Genomic DNA, 23,796 nt, shown 5'->3' on the forward strand with positions numbered 1-23,796 from the left:
AAGATTTACTTGTATTATTTTTTTTACACTTATGGAGCTTAATTAGATAGAAAAAGTAGGCTAGGCTTAAATAAGCATTATGCTTCTCCCTTCAGTAATCACTTAATACATTACTGTTGCTTTGTTGAAAGTGTCTGTACTGTGACAATGATTGTATTATATAATGACTGAATTATATGAATAATTATACTACTACTACATTGTATATTTTAAAATTGTGTATTTTTGCCTGCTAAATATCAGTGTTATTACCTTTTTATTAATATTCTTTTGGAGGTCATTTTTATTTTAAATGAAGAAAACCTGTAAACACAAAACTTCTTGTCAAATGGATGGTAAATGCACTTGTACTTATACAGCGCTTTTCTAATCTTTTCGACCACTCAAAGCGCTTTTACACTACTTGTCACATTCACCCATTCATACCCATTCCCTCACTGATAATAGAGGCTGCTATTTAGTGATGGACCATCAGTATTAGCTGATCTCATTCGTTCACATTCACACACCTCTGAACAACAGAGGGAGCAATTCTGGGTTCAGTGTCTTGCTCAAGGACACTTCGGCATGTGACTGTCAGTTTTCTTTAAGTGTATATGTGATGTGATTGTTGGTGGAGTTGGATACAATACCAGGGGCACCATTTGAAATCTTGCTTAGGGCACCAAATTGGCTAGAGCCGGCTCTGGTTAAAAGCAATGCAAAGTTGGGCTGTTTTATGTGCAACACATAGGCTACAATTTATTTCTATATTGAGTATGCCAAACCAAAGATATATTTTTAAAGGTTATTATATGTCGATGAAAGAAGTTGGGTAATACAGTATGTATACAGCACTCCAAATGGGCCTTGTATTTACTGCTGCTCATTTAAAAAACATCAATGAAGTAGTAATAAACTCTCTGCTGTTTGGACAAAGAGTCAAAATAAGACGATATCCAGGATTATGCTTTTTTTTATTATTTTATTTTTTATTTTTGGGGGGAATCATTCAATGTGGTTTTCAAACAGTTGTTCGTCATTGGTACTTTTCCATTACACACCCCATGTAAACACAATAGCCGCTACATCAACAGCAGCCAACACAACAGTGTGCTCTGCAGAGCAGGAAAGACACAATTCTTCTAACATTTCATTATAATATTCACATAAAAGCACAACGTAGTGATAGTGCGTCAGATGTATCGCTGTGGTATTTGTGGTCATATGTCAGAGACAATTAATATTTGTATGTGAATGTCATGATTTCCTCTTGATTAGCATTAGCTTTGTAGCCGTGCGTGAAGCTAGATAGAAGCTGATTTAAAAGTAAGCTGCAACCTAGTCCTTCAAAATAAAATAGATTGTCTCTAGTAAGTGGAAATTGTATTAAAGGTACTCTTTATTTGTTTTGTAATTGTAATGAAATTAAACAACATTAATACTTCATGATACAATAAATTTACTTCATACTTAAAATGGAAGGCAGAAGAGATATTAAAAGCCTAATTTAGATCTGATGGTTTTATAAGTATTGCCGGAAATCTGTGTTTTATCAACTTGGGAGGTTTCCCTTCTCCAATTAAAACATTTATCTTATCAAGATATATGAGCTAGGTCTAGTATTGAATTCCCTCAATATGTTTTCATTTGAAGACATTTGAGCCACAAATTTGATTTGAGCCAGAAATGTGTTGAGGATGCTTTATTTAACAATGCTGGTTAATATGAAACCATCAAAACCAAACTTTTGTATTAACCAATAAGACATCAATATTTATGTTCAGTAAAAGCAGCTACATGTAACAGTTATGGAAACCCTAACCAGGCACGTATCCAGTCTATTTATTAGCTCAGTTTTAAATTCAAGCTTCACATTTAAGATGTTTTAATTACTCTTGTTATATTGGAAAAACAGTTATATTTGTAATTTATTGTAATATATTATATTATCATTTTAACAGGATCATTTTCTGGCAATCTAGAAAGCAAAACAATAGACTGGTTACTGTGATAAGTCGGAGCATGGCATGCCATGCTACTTTGTCAGCAGTAATAAGGTAAGTTAAGTCTACTTTTAAGATTGATTTGGGCTTGTGTTACTCATGGGATATGAGTTATGATCACCTCTGATTAAGTTGAAATCTCGAGATCTGAAATTAGTTGTTTCCATGTGAACCAGATGATGAAACCAATTTATCATTTTTTTCTGAATGGTGTAAATATTGTGTATGTTATTGTATTTTATTTTATTTCTTAAGGAGACTCAGATCCTTAGACATCTGCAGAAAGATGCTGCAGATGTTTTATAAGTCTGTGGTGGCAAGTGTGTTATTCTATGCTGCAGTCTGCTGGGGAAGCAGTATAAAACACAAGGATGCGAGGCGACTGGACAAACTAGTGAAAAGAGCTGGCACTGTGATTGGAACCAGGTTGGACTCACTGGGGGCTGAGGTGGAGAGATGCACACAGAAGAAGCTAGAGGCCATTCTAAATTACACAGATCATCCACTTCACAACTTCTTTGTGGAACAGAGAAACAGCAGCAGTGGACAGCTCATCACTATGCGCTGCAGGACTGAGAGATATAGAAAAGCATTCATCCCTGCAGCCATTAGGCTTCATAACTGTACTGAGACTGTACTTCCTCCTCCAGCTGAAGAAGTTCAATCTGCCACAGGAGCTGTTTGTGTTTAGGTTTATAGGCTATATTTATTGTCCTTACTGTCTTGTTGTGTCCTTACTGTCTTGTTATTAAGTACCAGTGTTCCATTCACCACGTCAAATTCCTTGTGTGTGCGAGCTCACTTGGCAATAAAGCTTTCTTGAATCTTGAATCTTGAATAACTCTCTAGCCAATGGGAGATGAGCTGAAAGACACCTGAATTACTTGTTTCATGTGATTTTTATAATTTCATCTGTCAGACACCTGAATTTTCCTTTGGGGATTAATTAAGTACATTTTAAAGTACTATTATATTCTATTCTATTAAATGTATATTGAATGGAATGTAGTTTGGTTTTTTTCCACAATTGTCAGAATAAAACGTTTAATTCATGACTTTTATTTTGAATCTTTGCTTAAACGGAAACGCTGAGCCCTGCATATGTGGAGCTTGATTCGCGTCTTTTTCACCAGCTCCTGGTCCCTCTATCGACCACTACCCAGCAGAGCATTGCAGAGAGCAGTCAGCCCGTCGTGTCTCTACCCGAGGCCGGATGGTAAAATCCAACCTCCAGCGGATCCTAAACAGTCATTGCTTTGCTCGCGAGAAAGAAGGAAAACAACAGTCTTATACTACCATGGCGGACTTGAGTATCTGTGACATGATCGGGAAGTAAGTAAAAAAAACACCGACATGCTAACCTGGTGTGGGGGAGGGGTGGCTAAGCTAATTTAGCAAGCAAACGCGGAAGTAAAACACATAACCCGTGTTTACAGACGTTATGCTGCGGACAGCCCAGTGTTAGTGAGTCATAAAGCTCCTGTATTTGAATTTAATGTAATTATGAGATGTGTCGTATTGAAAGTAACACGGACATTGACTTACTAGACAAACAAGTTTTTCAGCATAAGCTAGCGTTAGCTTTAAAACGACGTCGAACTTCGGTTACGTCAGTGTAGTGAAGTAAAAATGATGATGTGACCTCCGATCATTAATCCAAGGGCAATGCTGAACAATACATTACACTAAACACATTATTATGAAATATATCTACGGTATAAAACACCTGAGTATCTGGATGGTTTACTTCATATTCTCTTTCATGTCAGCCCGTTTAAAACCCCAGCCGACCCCCTCACCACGTCAACGTCGGAAGAAATGAATCTATAAATAAAAAAAATCAAGGAATTAAAAATCACTGTACAGTCAATCACGTGGTTGTGACATTTTTTTTCTTTCCTAAATATTCCTACGAAACACAAAAAAAGTCTCCCAAAATACATGAGACCACTAAGCTATAATTAACCATTTTATCGCGTTATTACGTTCAAAGGGAAACAAAAGTGACTTTGGGGTAAATATTTGTTTGTAAAATTCCTCAGTAAGCACATGTTTCTGGCCACGTTAGTTTTGTGAGCTGAGAATCAGTCACGTTGATGATTGCGTAACTCAGAGGATCCCAAAGTGTGGGTCGGGACCCCCTGGGGGGTCGTGAGATGTCCTCAAGAATGTTTTTTTTAAGTTATCTAAAAATACTAAATTTTACCCAATACAGTAAATAATAGCGACAAAAATACTAGCTAAACTTGAAACAAAACCTTGAAAATAGAAAATGTAATGAGTTTTCTGCCTTTCTTTTTGCTAGATGACTTCTATGTTTAGGGTTAGTGAAAAGTTAATTATCAAAACCATCAGGATAAATCCAAGCGGCAACCTCCGGTCTGAAAATATGAGTCCAATGCAAAAGTGCTAAAAACTGCAGGTCATCAGGATCCACTTGAGGCTGGCTCCTGAGGTACCGGAAACCACATACACACCAATTCAAAAAAGACGATCTCTACTGCAGAAATAAACATTTTCTAACGCGGCAATTTCAAAGATATTTAGATTAGAAGTTTTCCAATGAGAGGCACAGCTGACTTGATTGACAGGCAGGAACACTGTATCTGTTGGCTAAGAGGCTCAAAGCCCGCCTCTTTAGATCTCATTTGCTCGACAGCAGCAATATGGCTGCTGCCATCGTTTGGCTTCAAAACAGCGCTTCAGAAACAGATGGGTGACGGCACGGATACCACGTCCATATTTCATAGTCTATGGTGGCGAGACACAAATGGGGGATCTTGAGATGTCTTCCAGAATGTTTTTCTTTTAAGTTATCTAAAAAAATAGTACATTTTACCCATTACAATAAATTATATCGAAAAAAATAGAAGCTAAACTTGAAATGAAACTGTGAAAATAGAAAATGTAATGAGTTTTCTGCCTTTCTTTTTGCCAGATGATTCCTAAGTTTAGGGTTAGTGAACAGTTGATTATCAAAAGCATCAATAGCAGCAGGTTAATTGATAGAAACACAGCCACATGCTCATATAGGTAGACTTATTTTCTGCAGACCAGCTACATGAAGCCACATTAAATCACTTTGAGGAACAGTGGGGGTCACGAGTCTTTGGCACCTTTATTTTGGGGGTCGCGAGCTGAAAAGTTTGGGAACCCCTGGCATAACTGACAGTAAACGTAGAAGCAGGAGCCCGGTGACGGGAGGACGAGGTTAGAGTTACATTGTTAGTGAGTTTACAGAAAGCTTTGTAAATTAGGGGTAGGTATGTCGCATTACTATATAAGACAGGAGTCATTTAATGTATCTGTGTAAATGAGTCCTCAAGTAAGATATAGAACCCTGAAGTGACAGCTGTTAAAGAAGAGTGTTTTATTATTGTATATGAACCAGATCAAACGGATGCATCAATTATTCAACACAGTATTAAAAGTGCATTTCCATGAAGCTCAATCATCCTGTCATTATCTATTTTTATTTTTATTAACTTCGTATTGTTTTTTAAAACACATGTCAGTCATGTTATAAATCTGGTGAATTATGAATTATTCAGGAAAATACATGTATAATGGATGGGGAATAAAAATTCCATTAGTTGAAGCTGTCTAAGAACCCCACTGTGATCAGCTTACCTACCATATGATGTGTATGAAGACCTGGTACTGTTTTGGCTTTGTTTAGTCCCTGTGATAGGCCACAAGATCAGTTTTTCTCTCCCCAACAGTTCAGTAAACTGCAGCACAACAAAGAGTTCGTTTGTGGACTTTGGTAGATGTCAGGGTATGATAGCTGCTATACAAACACTTGATTTATTTATGAGCTTTAGCAGAACATAATTTCTATTGCTTGACTCCTATTGCATCCTGCTGCGTTAGTGCACTGCTCTTAGAAATGCAGCCAAGCAACACTATGACCACTGTACTGTTGTTTAGACGAATATGGATGGGAAGTGGTTTTACCAGTGTTGTGGATCTAATTATTCCCTCTGTTTTTTTGGTGAATTGAGTAATGAATGTGCATGCACTAATGTAGCTGCTGGAGTTGAATTAAAATAAATTTTATCCCAAACAAAGGCAGGTAGAGTCTACTTTAAATGAGCAAAACACCGATTTGATGTTTTTCAGTGCAAAGTCACACCATTTGAAAAGATAGGATAGAAGAACAAAAGCAAGATTATAATTTGGGATTGAATCCTTTTTGGATCAACATCCAAGACGGGAGTCTGTGAATTAGTTTTGGTACTTAAGTTTTTCACACGTTACCTAAAATAAATATTTCATTATATTCATTGGTAGGTATTTTGTGTGCATTGCTCTACACTATTTGAAACTAAGTTGTTGTTCTTCCTGGCACACATTGGTAAAGCATATATTTGTATGTTTTGTGCCTTCATGATTTTTAGACCATCTCGTATATGAATACAAGACATAAAATAGAAAATCTTTGTCATAAGTAGTGATTTGTGTGTGTTTTTTTATTTATAGTGTCCTAATTCTGTCCCTTCTCTGTCCTCCCCTCCAGCTTGTCCCTGCACTGTAGTAGTACCCGCGGCCCGGGGCCTCTGTGGTGCTCCTGATGCCCCTCTCCCACCCCTGAAGATCCCAGGTGGGCGAGGGAATGGCACGCGGGATCACACTCCTTCAGCTCGGCAACTCTACTCAGTAAGTCAAAGTGTAAAAACACTCATGATGAGGAAGTCAAAGCAGCTGTGTCACAACATATGTCTCTGACAGCAGCTCCTTGCTGAATCCATTTTCTGCTTGAGGTCTGTACTAACGCAGGAAGCTCAACATATCCTGGGTATTTTTTTGCTTACCTAGCTTAACTTACCCTAACATGAGTCCAGAACAAGCAGCCACACAAAGCTGGTTAATGAAAAGTCAACACAGAGTTACTGTGAGCGTGTTCACAGAGAGCATAATGTGATCAATCACTAACATGAACAAGTCTGATACATACTCTGGACTTAAAGATGAAATGATTGGTCAGTCGGCAACATTAATCTCATATCCTGGACATAACTTGCCCTGGAGCAAAAGTTGAGGCCTCAGGTGACTCCGTGTCAGTTTACACAGTACACAGAAGTTTTACTTCATTTAGCCATCCATGAAATGAACAAGCTTGTCTCTTGGCATTTCTTTTGGTCATTTTTATAGCCTTGTGATTTACTATTACAAAGACCAAAATACTTCTTGCCAGCCTCTGTTGTTTTCAGAACTTTAATGAACATTTGTGTTTCCAGGACCGGAAGCTGACGGTGATGGAGGAGCCAGCAGGGAACGGTCGCCCTGGAATACTCCACTTCCTAAGTCGTCCAACAGTCACCAAGACGATTCAGTGGGATGCTGTCCTGAGCAGCAGCGCACTTTACGTGGAGATACCTCTTGACCCGCTTCCTGAAGGCAGCAAGGAGAGGTGAGGCCAGATTGTTAAGAAAGATCACGAGAGTGAGATCGTTGTGATAGGCAGACTTGAGCCCGGTAACTGTAGAACAATATGTAAAAGAGAAGAATGGTGAAGTGGATTAGTCTACTCTAGACCCTCAAGCTTCATTCACCTCTTAACCTAGAACTTGAGATTGGTTCATTTTGAAACATCTGAGGGGGAGCCGGAGCAGATCGGTTTAAAATATTTTGAAATACACACTTGCTTGAGATTAGAAGTGTTGTTTTTGTCGCTGAATGTTAACCCGAGTCGCCTTCTGTTATCCCTGCAGTTTTGCAGCTCTCTTGGAGTATGCTGAGGAACATCTGAAAGTCGTTAGCGTGTTTGTCTGCTTTTACAAGAACAGAGATGACCGTGGTATGTGCTCAGTTTTATAATTCCTTGCACATTTTTTCCATTTTGACGACATGATTATTTTGGTTTCTGTGTTGTTGTTGTTGTTGTTGTTATTGCGTCTTAACACCTGTTATTCTACTTTGTCTTCTTCCAGCGAAACTGGTGCGTACATTCAGTTTCCTGGGCTTTGAGATTGTGAAACCGGGCCATACCCTCGTCCCACCTCGACCTGACGTTTTCTTCATGGCCTACAATTTTGACCGGGACTCCTCGGATGAGGAGTAGCCCACTGGATATCCCCAAACACCCCCACCCCCACAATTATTCCCATTTCACTTCCCCATTATATGTTTGCCTATCCCGTCCAAGCCTACTCACACACACACACACACACACACACACACAGAAACACGCACATACACACACATACACGCACAAAGACACACGCACAAAGATACACACACAAAGATACACACACAAAGATACACACACAAAGATACACACACACACACACACACACACACACACACACGCACACACACACACACACACGCACACACACACACCTACACACACACACACACACACACACCTACACACACACACACACACACACACACACCTCTGTCTGTGTTAGACACCTCCCTCTGTATTGTGAGTATTTATTTCCTCATGCATTCTGAAGGGAATATGTAAGTTGTGCATCTCCTGTTTCCACCACCTATATTTGTCTTTTATTATTCAGTTTCATTGAGGATTAATTAAAGGAGGGAAAGTTTTGGTTCTTTGAATTTGCAATCATTTTGCAGTTGTCATAGGTATAAGCTTAGTTCTGGTATCATTTCCATTTTCAAGTGTGTGTTTTTATTGATTATTGTTTTAAAGGCGGAGGATTTTTCATTTCTTGAATGTACAACAAAAAGGTCATCAGGTTTACACTCGGGTACTCCAGCTTTCTTTTGATTGGTACAGTAACGACTTGAAATTCGTCCCAAATTTTCTTTCTCTCTGAATTGATTAACGAATGCATTTCAGTGGGACCAGTTCTATTTTGTAGCACTAATACCCTCTTTAAAATATTAGGATTTTTTTCTTGGTTTGTCTTGAGCAACAGCCCCATTACTTGGTACTTAACAGCCGAATAGTTAATCCAGTTAGATTGAATTGATGAATGCTGTTGCATGTGTCAGTCTCAGTTAAAGATCCTACGATGAGTGAATTGGTACAAGGTGAGAGGAAAGTGAATTATCCAAAGTGCTTATGCTTTTTATTTTGCCATGTTTATCTGACAATATTGTAGTAGTTTGATTTGGAGGATGAAAAAATGCTGTGATATGATTGGATTCTGTTCTTTTTTTTGTTGGATTAGCATTCCTTTTAACTTTTATTGATAGTATTACGTTGTTCACCTTCGTAGTGGTACTTGTTGTGCTTCTGTGATAATAAAACAAACAAAAAATCATTCAGCATTTTTCTGTTTTCGTCATTGAATTCTGACAAACCCTCTGACTATGAATTTGTTTTATCATATGTTAGCTTTTCCTTTCGTTTTTGCACATGGTCATTTAATCAGTGGTTATGGTTTTGGTATCTTATGCAACTACAGCAATTTGCTGCTAAAGAGGTAGATTCTAAAGTCTTGTATCATTGTGTAATCATGTCGTATAAGATTAATAGTGCGCATTCTTATTTTAATTTTGTTCAATACACAAGCACATTTGTTCCATCCAACAATGTATTCCTTTCAGATTTTTCCCAAGTGCTGGTGCAGTATATAAAAGCATTCCCTGATGCATGTTTTTTCTTAATTTAAAGGCCATGGTCCCACAGTATCTACTATTCAACTCAAAGTCATCTGCGATGCTCTTAATATTTGAAGTTAATCAGGTCAGTTACAAAAGAGCAGCACGGCAGCGATGCAGAGCATGTCCTGTACCATCTTACCACCAGGAGGCTCTACTGAACAATGCACGACAATTCATCGGCTGATTTTCAAGATGCATCTCTGGTAAAAAAAATTCTGAAGTATGACAGTCTGACCTGAAATTTAAATTTTCTTAATTCAGCATTACTGTTGTCACTCAACACCCTAAGTTTATAGCTGCCATTTTGACCTGTCACTAAAGGTAAAGCACTGGTGTTACTAATCACAAACAATGGCTCTGTTGATTTACGAGTCCTCACAGTAAGCAATGATGGAGTAAAAATGTACCTTAATACACAACACAATTCAGATCCTGGATTTTGAGGAAACTAAATAAACTTCAGCAATCTTTTATTTTACTACTTTCAGCTACTTCATCTACTTTGACATGTCACAAGCCCGTCGCTGAAAAAGGGCCATTTCTGTTCATTTGATTATAAGTATAAGTTTTTAACTACATGGCGCAGAAATTAAGGCCTTTGTCCACTTACAGCGTTTTGCACTGGCAGCTCCTATTTTCTGTACAAAAACCAAAACATATCAGCTTTTTCAGCACTCAGAGTCCTTAGTACAAAAAGGCCTTATATATTTCCACCACTGACCAGACAGAATCAATAAGGGGCTGGACTTCTGATATCAACTTTCAACAATTGGAATAAATTGTTTTTACATTTCTTTATAAAAATTCAATGAAATAAAAGCAAGTGTAAAGCATACAGAGCATTTTAAAAAGGGCCTGACCTTCATTACCAAGGAAGGTGGAGGTGTTTGGGGACAACTTTTGCTACCACAGAGCACAAAAAAAATCTTGGCTTGCAAAAAACATTCCACAAGTGGAGATAGGCCCTTAATCTAAAGTTTGAATCTTCCACTGAAAATTTAGAAGTGTTCAGCATCATGAAATCTTTCAAATACAAAAAACAAAAGGCAGTATGTATTTTCTGGAATCCAAATATTTAATAGGTACATATCAAGTATTATTATGACATGTATAAAATTTCAGATCACAACATGAAGCAATGAAACTCCTCAGACTGCCATATGCTGCAAATGTTTGAGGTCGCCACATACAAATGACTAATGATTAAAATAGAAGTAACTAAAATGGTAAAAAAAAATGGCGTACAGACATAGATAGTAGTAAGCATTCTAGAAAAATTAAATGCAACTTTTCAAACTTTTTTCTTCAATAGAGTGCAATAAAAGTTAAAAAAAACAAAAAAGAAAAACAACAAAAAAAAAACAAACAACAACACAGCACTGAAGCCAAGCGTCCACAAGACGTCTAAAAAGTGTTAGTACTGTAGGTTCACGGAAGGGCGGGGGACAGCGAAGAGAGAGAGAGAGAGAGAGAGGGAGAGAGAGGGAGAGAGAGAGAGAGAGAGAGAGAGAGAGAGAGAGAGAGAGAGAGAGAGAGAGAGAGAGAGAGAGAGAGAGAGAGAGAGAGAGAGGGTCACAGTAGAGAAAGAAACCAGAGCTATTAGCTTTGCCAGTCAATGCAGGAAGAAAATAACCTTGGAACAAGGCTGAGCAACAGTGGAAGAAATGCACATCACAGTTAGCGTTAAAGACCATAGTAGAATTTGTACTTGCATGTTGTTGAGTGAAAAAAAACCTGAATGATTGAACAGAAACAAGGACATCACCACAAACAAACAGCCGGCCAATGAGAGAGGAGGAGGAGGCGGTAACACTGAATGTCAACAGAGCAGTAAGAAACTGATGTGTACTGCAGCGTGTTACCTCCGCTCAGCTATGTTCTACACATGGCTACACCTTGAAGGCTGTCACAGATGAATTCAATAATGCTAATAAATGAAAGAAGGGGCTACATTTCCCTTAAACCACCTCAAGAGTCAGACATAAACCATCCAAACTTCAGAAATCCAGGGCCCAGTTGTTCAAAAGTAATCTGATCGGATTAAAGCAATCTGATTGGATCCAAACTTGAAAACCGGTTATTAAAAAGGATTATGGGGGCGCTGTTGGCCTAGAGTTTCAAGCATGCGCCCCATATATAGATGCCATAGTCATCGTAGTAGTGGTCCCGGGTTTGACTCCCGGCCTCGACCATTTGTTGCATGTCTTCCCCTACTCTCTACCCCCCACATTTCCTGTCTCTCTTCAGCTGTCCTATCAATAAAAGCAAAAATGCCCAAAACTATCATTTAAAAAAAAAAAACAGATCATGGAATGTGATTCAGATCAGACAATCCAATCCAAGTTTTTGTTTGTATAAAACTTCCAGTTTATGTTGTGACAAATAAAAGATTCTGTCAGCAGAATCAGTTTACTTCACCAAATACCTGTTAAGATCAAACTTGAAATTAAAAGGAGCTCTGCGGAACTTTCAGTTTATATAAATTTTGGCGCCCCCTATGGACAAAGTTTGTTGTAGCATTTTCAAACCCGAACATTACTTATTGAGATTAAATATTTTGAACGACTGGACCCAGGTGAACAGATCAGGTTTGCTTGAGTAATTGTTAGACCTGCCAACCCTGCACATTTTGTAGTACCATAGCAGTCCTAGAAAAGATGCTACGCAAGATAGAAAAAATAAAAACACTCTCGGAAAATGAATGGCTATGGCTGTATAATATATGTGAATATGCATCAGATCTCACTTATAAATAACAACAATGCCATACATCTATCGGCCTGGTCTTCCAAAAACTGTACCACTGGGCAGCAGCTAGAAATAAGAAAAAAAGGTTTAGAATAATCAAACTCTTCTGATGTACAACAAAGGTTTTATGAACAAACACAAATAAGGAAAAAAGAAATAAAACATGACGTACTGTCATGTTCTTTTAGACTATGATTGTCACTGGTTTTCATTGTTGTTGAAGTACTCTTATTATAGGGATCAAAAAGAGGTTTGATACTAGCAAACACAACTAGCATACAAAATAGACAAGGTCTTGTCCTAGAAAATCAAAGTTGTTTTTTTGGTTACAGCTGCCCATGCTCAGTTTTTAGTTCCATTTAAAATATACTAAACTATGTAGTATATTCAGTAAATGGTCTTTTATTTCTCGCCTCTCATTTGCCTGTCTTATTGTTATATCCATGTGGAGAATTTTAAAACTTGGATTCTGAAAAGTTTTCTTCATATAAAGGTTTTTATGATCATCTTAACTTTGCATCTGTGTTTTATGTAAGTGCTGACTATGGGGTGCAAACTAATATATATACATTTTCCTAAATATAGCCAACTCATCTAATGTAATGCTGTATGATAGTGTATTTAAACATTTCATACTCTATCAATACAAGTACTGAAATGTGTTATGCCTGCATGCACCAATCTCCCCCCCCCCCCCCCCCAATGTGTTGACGTTTGTTAATGTTAAACATTATAGAAACAGAAGTTTAACAAAAGAACTTTGTTATAACAAAACTGTCTAAATCAGGTTTTAAAATCTATTCCTGATTTAAAAGGAACGAGTGAACAACTTTGGTTAAAACGGCAGGCATTTAATGCCAACTTTTGTAAGTGTTTTTCACAGTCAGTTTAACAAGGCACTCTAAAACTCTACAAACCTGTTTGTGTTGTCCTATGGATCTGAAACAAATCATGACATCATCAGACTGGTCATACAGTGGGTTTTCTATCTGGTTTGTAATCTGTATACAGACAGGAGTGCTGCACGTCTTTCTGATTCTCTCATCCTCTGACGGTGTGAATCCACAACAATCAGAATAATCAGAAAGCTCCTTTACAAGAGACAGAACTCAGCCTGGACCGTGACTAACTGAGACAGATGTGTCTCCATTTTCTGACTCACATCATCCTGTCAATGCAATCCCTCCCCTGAATATTTCTCTAAAATGAAACAGAAGCAGATCATGCTGCTCTTCACTTTCAACTACACTAAATTCAGCTGAAAGAACAGAAAGCAGATGAATGTCTGCTGAGCACTATAAACGCTACGCATCTTTGTGTGAAGTCCTGCTTGGTTGTGGTTGCTTGGAAACACCAGGGACAACCACTGTGTGCCACCCTTATGAAAATAACACACCTCACACTTCAACCTTTTCAGGGCGCTGCACTGAAATCTTTGATTTCCATCACACTAATAAGGTATTCCTCTGGATGACAAATGAACAGGATCTGAAGTACATGATAGTCTATGCCCTCTAATTGAAGATGCAGAAGATTTTATGATTTGTATTTTGTTTTTCTTTATTTTTAGCTGCCCTGGCAAATAAGATTGATAATTGGGTAAAGTCCTGTTTGTTACCAAACAAGCAGATGTTTATTTTTACTTTTAGACATGATACCTCCTAGAATCCTTCTTTAAGCAGATTAAGTTAGAGACAATAAAACTCTCGGATTTACTCTACGGCATCTTTACTTTAGTGTGTTTACTTATGAGGTAAATACTTCCTAAATATTAGGGGGAGCTTGTGTATTATCATCATGTTTACTAATCATGTAATGTTGCTTTTTGATTGGACCTAGAAATGTCCTGAAACCATGCAAACAGGACACACCTTCCAATTCCTCTTGACATCTGCTGTGCTGAATCACTCAGGGCATTAAAACGTGTTATACGCAGCTAGCAGGATGTTAGCATGTGCTCTTACAAAATACTCTGCTTGTCATCTATAAAGTGCTCAAAGGATGAAGCATTAACTGCTTAATTTACACATATGAATAGGTTAATTATCAGCTTTCCAGATTTCGTCTGCCATAAAAGACCACCTGCACGGGCAGCTCCTAGTCACCTGCCCTACTTCTTCATACTGAATGTTGAACATGCGGTGTTCTCTGCCCTGTGTGTCTTCAGTAACCTGGTGAAACTGCTAGTCCTGCTGTGCCTAATGACCTCATCAGACTAGCTCTGTTAGTTGCCGGCTGAATTAAAAACTCTACATGGTACACAAAATGTGTAAAGGTTGGCAGGAGTCTAACGATTTGAATGTCGATTCATAACCACTGAGTTATAGAAGAAAGGGGGAGTGGGTAAACGTGGGCTCCTTTTGTGCGTTTGTGGGTCAGGAGAATAAAAAATGTCCTTTGTAATTTCAGGCTGGTGATGTTAATGGAGACAGTCCAAGTTCAACAAGATGAGGTCAGTCCCTACTGAGGTGGTTTGTGTATGAATGATTGTATACATATAAATGGCTGTATATGCAATATACATTTCCCGTGGGTAAGTACAGTATGTGTGCGTGATGCGTTTTAAAGTGGAGCTTTAGGTACTTGCCGGTATACGTGGGTGCACAGAATGACTGCTTATGTGTGAGTCTGTACGTGTTCTACTTATAAACGTGTGTTTTGTCCTCATCGGCCCTTAGTGTAGCCGGGAAAGAACTGGTCGAGCAGCATCTGAAGCGTCACGTTTTGGGTCATGGCGTAGTCTTTTCCCAAGTCGTGACGGCAGGCTGGGCAGGTGTACACCTGCGCTCGGAACGACCGCTGGAGACAACTCTGAGGAGAGAGGACGGCAAGAAACAGTCACACACATATGAGAGGGAGGGGAGTTTTTCAGCAGGCTCAGGGGTTGGAAAAACATCAGAAAGGTTGTCTTTTTTCCCTTCAGAATATCTTTCAAGAAATAAATATTGAAACCTGAGAATGTTTACCCTAAAAGGCCAAACATTAACTTTGTGAATGAAACTTTATTTCACTTTTCCCTCCCCCTTCTCTTAACAATGTGTAGCATCTAAGGTGAATATAGCACATGTTCATTTTTAAATAATCAAAGCCATTGCTACTCAAAGAGCCAGACAGTAAAATGATAAATCAATTGTTCTGCATTTCTTATTTTTATTTATTAAATATGTTAAAAACAAACTATTAGTCATACATACTGGGTGCAGGGCTGAATGTAAAGTGCTCTTGCTAAAAAAAGAAACACATCCTCCTGATACCTTGCAAACATTGTGTGAGCAGGCGGTGGTGATGGGTTGGAAGGCAAGCTCCTGACAGCACACACACATGAAGATCTGCTCCATCTTGCGCAGGAAGTTCTTTATGTGTATGCAGACAAAAAAAAGAAAAGAACATTATGTCAGGTAGGAGGAGGAAGAAATGAAGACAAAAGACAGGAAAATATGTCTATAAAATGCTGTTTCTCCACTCCAGCCAGCTGACACGACAAGGATTATATTCTCTTTTTATATACACATACATTCCACTTTTGTTATTTTAGATACCAGATGTATAACTTAATACGATTTTGGTTCCTTTTTAGATCTCAGGATATTACTGTTGAGAAGGGTGAGATGTGTTGCAGTGTCAGAGATGGAAATATATTCTTACCGGGCCCTCTTTCAGGTTTCCCATGGCTTCATCCCAGAGTTTCTTGTTGGCGGTGTCCTCCTGGATCAGCTGCTTCTGCTGCTCTGACAGCTGGAACGCCTCTTCTATCTTCACCCGCTTAGAGGGCGGCTCTGCTGCTGGTGACAGATCTGTTAAAGACACACAAATAAGACTCAAAGAAAGAGAAGAAAATGACACTGGTGGAGTTTAAAGTGATAGAGTGTTACATATTTTAGCTATTTTCCTGTAGTTTCTCTGTTTACTCTGTCCTCACCTGTCCTCTTCTCACAACCCCTTGTCTGACCTGCTCTGAGCTCCATCTGTTAAAGCACCCACCACTATCTCTGCTCGTCTTCTCCTCTCCATTACTCTGGGGCTCGTCATCATCCATAGGAGCCATCAGCTGCTCATCCTCCTCGTCCGCGTCATTCTCTTCCTTCACTTTGATCTTGCGTTGTCTCCTCTGCCTTCCTCTCCCAGAGAAGTGCTTACTCCGGCCTCCACGACCCGGTCTGGCACAGGCCTCCTTTTTTGTTTTGGTAGCCATGGCGGCTAAGTAACCCGGTGGATACTGTACAGACACAAAGAGAGACCTGAGCATCAAGTGGACTGTTCATTTTGAAGAGGAAAAGTATTTTGCTAATGGGATTCAAACTTCTCAGTAAGACGTTGCATGATCATAGCATAGACTTCAGAAAATATCTGTTGTGTGTTCATAGTGAAAAGTTACAGTTCTAACCTGAATAGCAAGGCTTAGTTTGTTGATCCTCTCCAGTCCTTCAGGTGTCCACGGCGCTGGTTCTAAATCATCTCGTCTCAGCAGATACCGCCACACAAGGTAACCACATTTTCCAATCTCTGGCCAGTACTTTACCACCTGAAATTCACAAACAAAACCAATAAACATTAACTTTATAAGATCAGAGCTGTTTCTAGGCACTGCAGTCCCAGCGGTGTTATAAACAATCCTGCACAAAATCAAATGCTAAAGCAACAAGTATCGACAATATAGTTAATGGTTGTTACGTTGTGTTGCTTGATGCATGTGACAAACTTAAGTCCTAAAGGCTGGAGCTGATAGGGACATGGATTTAATATGAAGCCCATGATATGTCACTGCCACTCAGCCTGCTTCCAGTATTGCTCTAAGGCCACTCATGATATTGCAGTAGGGATTTCCCCTGGAAACCCAAAAGCATTTTCCCAAAGTACCAATACCATAAAAGAGATGTCCGCAAAACATCATGAACTGCAAACAAGGTCTGCTATGGTTCTTTCTATTATATAACTTGAACTATTGGAGGTTAGATATTTGGGAAAGATTCATTAACGCTGGATGATATATACAGGTTTGAGCTTCATATGCTGCCATCCAGACTTTTAGGGAAGACTTTTGCAAATTTCAGCAAGACAAGTAGCAGAGGAGTCCAGGTGCTTATCTGGCCTGCCTGCAGTCCTACCTTGACACTCATTGAAAACATTTGGAGAATCATGACACAAAAATTATGATTAAGGAGACCATGGAGTATAGAGCAGCTGAAATCACTTTCAGGGGTCAGCTGTGCGGAGTCCTTAATGCAGCAGCTGCTGGTTTGACTACTGGCCACAATCCTTATTCTTGTTCACATTTTACACAGCGTCCCAACCTTCTTGGATTTGTGTTGTAAATGGGAATCATCAATGATTACAGTATCCAGATCTTCATAATCCATCTATAGACAGGGATTAAGTTCTTTGCATTTGGCACCCCTGTAATAAAGGCTTCAATCCAGACTCTCTAGCCACCAGGCTTTTCTACATTTCTGACAGGCTGACGTAACATTATGTACTGGTCCATATTGTGTTTTTGTATTCTAAGCTCCTACATTTAAAGTTAGAGCTCCTGTTTGAGACTGTAACAATTAAAAGCATCTGACTGTACCTTGTAAATACCATCGTAGCGGTTTCCCTCTTCGGGAGCATATTTGCTGATCCGTCGACCTTTGGAGCTGCGCACCACTCTCACCGGCTTTCCTGCCCGCCAGTTCCTTGACTCGGCGCCGTCTTTGTCGTTCAGAGGTGCATCACAGTTTAAAGCCAATGCCCTGAAAGATCAGGATAAATTAGTTATGCACAAAACAGGACGTTATTCATATGTCAAATTAAGAAAAAATTATGATAATGATACATTAGTAATTGATTGCCGTTAAGAAGTAAATAACTTAAGTTATCTTAACCTTAAAACAGTCAGTAAACATTTGATCTTTCCTTTATTTATTCAGTATGCAAGCTTGACCATCTGACATGAACTTAACCGACAGAAAAGAAACAAGTGATTCAAGCTTGACTGTGACACTGGCTCCATCTGCTCCAACTTTTTAAATTGAACTGAGGGATCAAGCCTGGTGGGTCTTCTTAAAGTACAAACCTGTTCATATGTGTCAGGGTCTGGTCAAAACAGTGCTCTCCAATCCGTTTGTTTCCTGAGAGGTCCCGACCACCGCTGCCTGTGTACGTGAACTCATCTCCCCGATCCTACATGATGCAATAACTGTTAATAAGTGATTTCCATACAAATAGGAACTCAAAGATGACTCAGTAAACTATCCGTCAAAATAACATTCTATGCACTGATGATGAATAAAGACCTAGTTAAAAAAAACAGAGAACCCACCACTTCATCCTCAAAGCCCCCAGCCAACACCAGCGAATAGGAGCCATCATTACTGCGTCCATGAATACCCCCAACATGCGGCCGATGAACACCTGCCTCACTCACCTGAAATGGAAAAAAAAAATGTGGAGAAGGAAGTAAAACATAACATGAGGAGTTAGATACTAGATTATAAATAACACAGATACAACCATGGAGCGCATATCAAAACATTTTGACAATATGTGAAGTATAGAGTGAATCAATAGAGACTTAACACACTTGTATGGTATGCCTTATTTTCAATGATGCATGCTGAAAAAAAAAAAAAAAAAAAAGCTAACCTGAACTCTGAATTTCCAGGTGGTTCCAACAGGGACACCAGGTATGGGTCCATAGTGGTTTGAAGGAACAATTGTGCACTCCTTGGTACGCCCCACACAGGCCATACCCTGAAATTACAACAAGAAACACAGCATAGAGATGAAGCTGTTAACACAGAAATCCCATTAAATAATAACAGGAGGTCAAATGCTTAAAAACGTATGCTAGAAACCTTGGCACAATCATTCAGAAATAATCAGCTAACAGACAGAACACTAACAAAAATATTTTAAGTGCTTTAAAATTGCAAGTATAAATGCAGAATGACTCACAGCACTTAAATTTGCCCAAACACACAAGCAAAACTGTTTCCAATTAGTCCGGAGAAAGGGAGCATGCTGGTAAAGAAATAAGTTATTTTTCCGTTGGCCGTTCCAGGAAAGTGGCGAAGTCATGCTTAATGGGATTGTTCACATTACACTACGGAGCAGAGTGTCAGACTCACGGCCAGGGCAAGCAGACACTATCTCAATGTGTTGCCATGGAGGAGATTTAAGGAAAGTATTTCCCAGCATGCTCAAAACAGATGCTTTTAGAGGAAATTATTTTAAATGTATGTCAGCTGTCGTATTCTCTGCCTCTGCAGCTGGCATGAGATTATTTTCACTTTTCACTGAGAAAATGATAAAGAAAAATGTGATTTTGACCTTGCAAGAAAAAAATATGCTAATAGGTCAAATCAGGAATAATACAAATGGATCAAAGTTAAAAATATATTAATTATTGTTCACTGGATCAAAATCGTTTTATTTAACTGTTGATATGAGCTAAAAAAGGCTGTTTGTCTGAGCCTTGTGCACTTGCGTTTGCAATCTATAAAAATGAAGGTTGAAGATACAAACTTTTTCTAAGCCTTCACCCTTCCACTGGTTTATTAGTGAAGTTTTCCTGCAGCTTCCAGTCTGCTTTGTCTGTGTACCTGTGGGTGCCTCCGGCTCTCACCTTTCCCCAGTCCCGCTGACTCTCAGTTGTTGCTGAGGGCATCTTTGCTTTCTTCTTGCTGGCTTTGAGCTTCTCTCCAGCCTTTACCACCTCGCTGGTGTCGTTCTTACAGGTTGGACAGTACCTGGCAGGAGGAGAGGAAAACGTTTTTTTGTAGATGTGAGAGTCTGTTGAGAGATGGAACAGAGCTCTGCATAAAAAGATGTACCGGCCGTATTTTGGCACGGTGAAATGAGGAGAAATGTTGACTGAAGATAGCCAGAAGGCAAGCATGATGATTTTTTCAATTAGAAGAGAAATGATGCACAAACTGAACATCAAGAGAGATATTTGAATTTAATATGATCCATATAATTCCTCTAGAATTTGGTTTGGTGAATGTGGTTGGTCAATTCCATATTTCCTCTTCCCTAAGACACTCAAAGCCTCTTCTTTAGAAAGCCTTACACCTATCACTCATTCTTTAAGTCAACATAGACTTTAACATAATCACCACTTAATTATTGCTAAGGTTAACTTTAGCAAAAACCAAACACCATTTAACGACCTTGTTAAATTGTTTGTGAAGAGCAGGATGTTGTTGCTGAGCGGCACTATGCCTCACCAGTCTTCGTCGTCTGGAATGGTGGACAGTGGCGGGTTGAGGCAGTAGATGTGGAACGCCATGTTGCACTCGTCACACAGCAGCTGCATGTGAGCGTCCTGCTTCCCCCCGCACACACAGCAGGAGCAGAAACGGCACTCCGCCTCAGGGTCGGCCTTGCAGTGCTTACACTCTGGCCCACTCTTACCTGGAACCAAAAGAGCAAGTACTTTAGGATGATGTCATGGTACAGGTGTTCTAAAATAAAGCAACAGGGACTGGTCTATCTAATATTTTCTACTATTTATGAAAGAGTGTTAGCTTACGTTTAAATTGTCCCTCTGCAGCTGACAGTGCACGAGCTCCTGGCTTCTCCACCTGGTATATTTCATCCAAAAACTGAACTTTACAATCTCCAATTATATCCCCAGGGCCCCTGGAGGGAGGAAGAGAGAGAGTGAAGAGAGTACAAAGGAAAAAAAATGGGGGAAAACTGAACATGAGAATCAAAAGATCCATTATAATGTGAGTAAGACAAAAGGATTTAGTTCTGTCTTGCATCTTTGTAAGCCAAAAAAAAGGAAAGAAAAAGAAAGAGAGAGAAAAGTTGGCTTGGAGGATATTCTAAGAGCAAAAATAAAACAGCGACCATTCCACTGCAGGAAACATCCAGAAAGGATTGGAGATCCTCACCCAAGAAGGATCTTGACTCGGAGCTCCTTGTTTGTACGGGAGGCTTGGTTTAAAATCTGAATCTCGGCGTCGAACCAGAAACCCCGCTCGTCTGGCGTCTCTATATTGTAGTTAACCAGCACATGCATGCCCACCTGGAGCTGGTCCCACCTCAGCAGGGTTCTGGCACGCGGCCGCACATGACACGGTTGCATTTCCACCACACCATTCTCTGGATAACTGAGAGAAAGAAAAAAGAAAAAGGTTAAGACATGTGCAATCTTTACAGCTGCTATCTTGACACTGCTGTCAGACTATTAAAATCTATTAGTCTTTTGGACTGCAATTATTAACTTAAGAGATCAATGCATTAAATCCCATAATGCTAAATTTATTAACAATATAATCTCTGCATAGAAGGTAAAGCACTCTTATACAAGGGGATTTTGCACTGAAAGCCAAATGCTGATTGTTAGAAACTCCTGCTCTGAGTTTGGCACAGAGTTTCTGAAGTCAGTTGAAATGCTGCCCAGAACCACAACAGATGATGGTGAAAATGACCTGCAGATCTGTATCAGTTTATTCATATATGAATTCACCTCTGAACTGCCCTCTGTCCTGTTCTGAATACTGTGCAGAGAAAATATCAAATATGGTGTTCTTTTCATCCACAAAGTCATGTGGCTACAAGGTTCAAGAACAGGTCAACTAAGAGAAGAGCTGCAAGGCAAAACCAATACATTTGTAGATTTGAATTCAGAGCAGGCTAGTATTATACATAATGTTGACAGGAAATATTCCACAAGAAGACAATGTGACTTTTTTAAACCATCTGTCAAAACCAGTTTAGCGCACAGAAATCTATAGTGGTTAGAAAATATTGGTAAAAACAACATAAATGACCGCTCCTTCTCCAGCAGCTTTTTGGAGTGAAGGGTTAAGCAGGATTCACTACTATGGCCCCCCTCCACCTTCCCGTTAATCACTACAGAGAGTTATGTAACACATCCACCTTACTGCCATTGGAAGAACACTACAAGTTGAGTAACAGTTTAACCACTCCTTTCATAGTCATTCTGTATGTAGAGACTAGGCATGGGCCAGTATGACAGTCTGATGGTATGATAACCTTAAGCAAAAATATTAAGGTTTCACCAAATTGGGCATACCCATAGACTGTATAAATATGGACGTAGTATCCCTGACGTCACCCATATGTTTCTGAAGCTCTGTTTTGAGGCCAATCGCTGAGGCAGCCATATTGCTGCTGTCGAGCAATTGTGAGGTAAAGAGGCGGGCTTTGAGCCTCCTAGCCAACAGCTACAGTGTTCCCGCCTGTCAATCAAGTCAGCTGTGCCTCTCATTGGAAGACTTGTAATCTCAATATCTTCAAAATTAAAAAATTCACCCCATGTACAATGTGTGCCGATCAAGAAATGAGCTATGCAGACTACACTCGTTTTTTGTACCAGGCTGTAAACATGTTTATTTCTTCTGTAAAGATCGTCTTTTTTGAATTGGTGTGTATGTGGTTTCCGGTACTTCTGGAGCCAGCCTCAAGTGGATCCTTGATGGACTGCAGTTTTCTGCACTTCCGCATTGGACTCATAATTTTAGACCGGAGGTTGCCGCTTGGGCATACCTGACAACACTTGAGATTTTACGGGTTTGTCCCGTATTTCAAGGCCATCTACCACCCACCTCCCATATTGCTGTTTCTTGACCTTATTATAAAAAAATCCATATCACCTACATGGATACATGCAGTTTGTATTTTTGATCCCACCTACCAAAGTTGCCAGGTCGTCTTGGGGTTAAACTTAATGTGTTCATTTTAAACTTCCTTCTTTAAAAAGGCTAGTAGGCAGATTTTGTTACATTTGGACAGAGCCAAACTAACAGCATTTCCCCTGATTGAGACTTAATGAAAATTCAAGACGTATCCATCTTCTTATATCACCCGTGGCAAAAAACAAACATATTTGCAACCAGATTAATGTGCACATTTTTTTGTTTTCTGACGGTGGAAAATGTCTTTTGTTTTTTATATGTTCAACATCTAAGTGTCGAACCAAAAGCACATTCTGTGGCATTTAAAAATGTCCTCCTTTTGCCAAAAGAAAGTCTGAACAAGTGTGAAATCTCTTTATGTCTACCAAACTCTGGAGGTATTGAGGTTAACTGTGCAGGTTTCCTTCCTGCCAATCATCATTAACTGTGAGGATCAGCCTGACTCAGAGGGAAAATGACAGCCTGCCTGTCTGCCTGCTTGTCTGCCTGCCAACGGATGGAATTATGCTTACAGACGAACAATGTGTTAGCACTGGAGTTTAACTGCACAACAGCCTGCACACTCAGGTCCGCTCACACAGTGGGAGGTGAAGGGGGAAGTAGAGAATTGTGTGCATGAGCGAGCAGTGTATGTGTGTGTTTTTGAGGGAAAGCTGATCCTAAGCTGGGAACTTTCTCAGACAGTCTGCGCTGACAGAACCAACAATGGCCCGTTCAGCTCAAGCAATTACCAACTTTTAAAGATTTTATTCAGTCAGAATTTGCACTAATTATGCTTTACTTTCCAAGTGGAGCGTATGCTGCATATTCAACTCTGACTGGAGAGGCCT

The 23,796-nt window shown here is 39.4% G+C and overlaps 2 protein-coding genes across 2 annotated transcripts in view; one reads left to right on the plus strand and one right to left on the minus strand.

Annotated features, from left to right (window-relative positions):
* Positions 1-3,094: 3,094 nt before the first annotated feature.
* oaz1b (ornithine decarboxylase antizyme 1b) lies at positions 3,095-8,181 on the plus strand. Its single transcript, XM_034709664.1, is given in 6 exon segments — positions 3,095-3,317; positions 6,505-6,556; positions 6,558-6,644; positions 7,226-7,398; positions 7,700-7,785; positions 7,919-8,181. Coding segments are annotated over 6 exon segments (648 nt in total). The 5' UTR covers positions 3,095-3,198; the 3' UTR covers positions 8,050-8,181.
* Positions 8,182-10,621: 2,440 nt separating this feature from the next.
* uhrf1 (ubiquitin-like with PHD and ring finger domains 1) overlaps positions 10,622-23,796 on the minus strand; it is a 33,589-nt gene continuing 20,414 nt past the window's right edge. Inside the window, 13 exon segments of the mRNA XM_034709085.1 lie at positions 10,622-15,128; positions 15,572-15,670; positions 15,963-16,111; positions 16,299-16,533; positions 16,702-16,839; positions 17,884-18,046; positions 18,370-18,476; positions 18,616-18,720; positions 18,939-19,046; positions 19,921-20,044; positions 20,525-20,711; positions 20,830-20,939; positions 21,197-21,415. Coding sequence (XP_034564976.1) covers positions 14,982-15,128; positions 15,572-15,670; positions 15,963-16,111; positions 16,299-16,533; positions 16,702-16,839; positions 17,884-18,046; positions 18,370-18,476; positions 18,616-18,720; positions 18,939-19,046; positions 19,921-20,044; positions 20,525-20,711; positions 20,830-20,939; positions 21,197-21,415 — 1,891 coding nt within the window. The 3' untranslated portion in view covers positions 10,622-14,981.

Source organism: Notolabrus celidotus, chromosome 19, assembly GCF_009762535.1.
Source record: "Notolabrus celidotus isolate fNotCel1 chromosome 19, fNotCel1.pri, whole genome shotgun sequence".
NCBI lineage: Eukaryota > Metazoa > Chordata > Actinopteri > Labriformes > Labridae > Notolabrus > Notolabrus celidotus.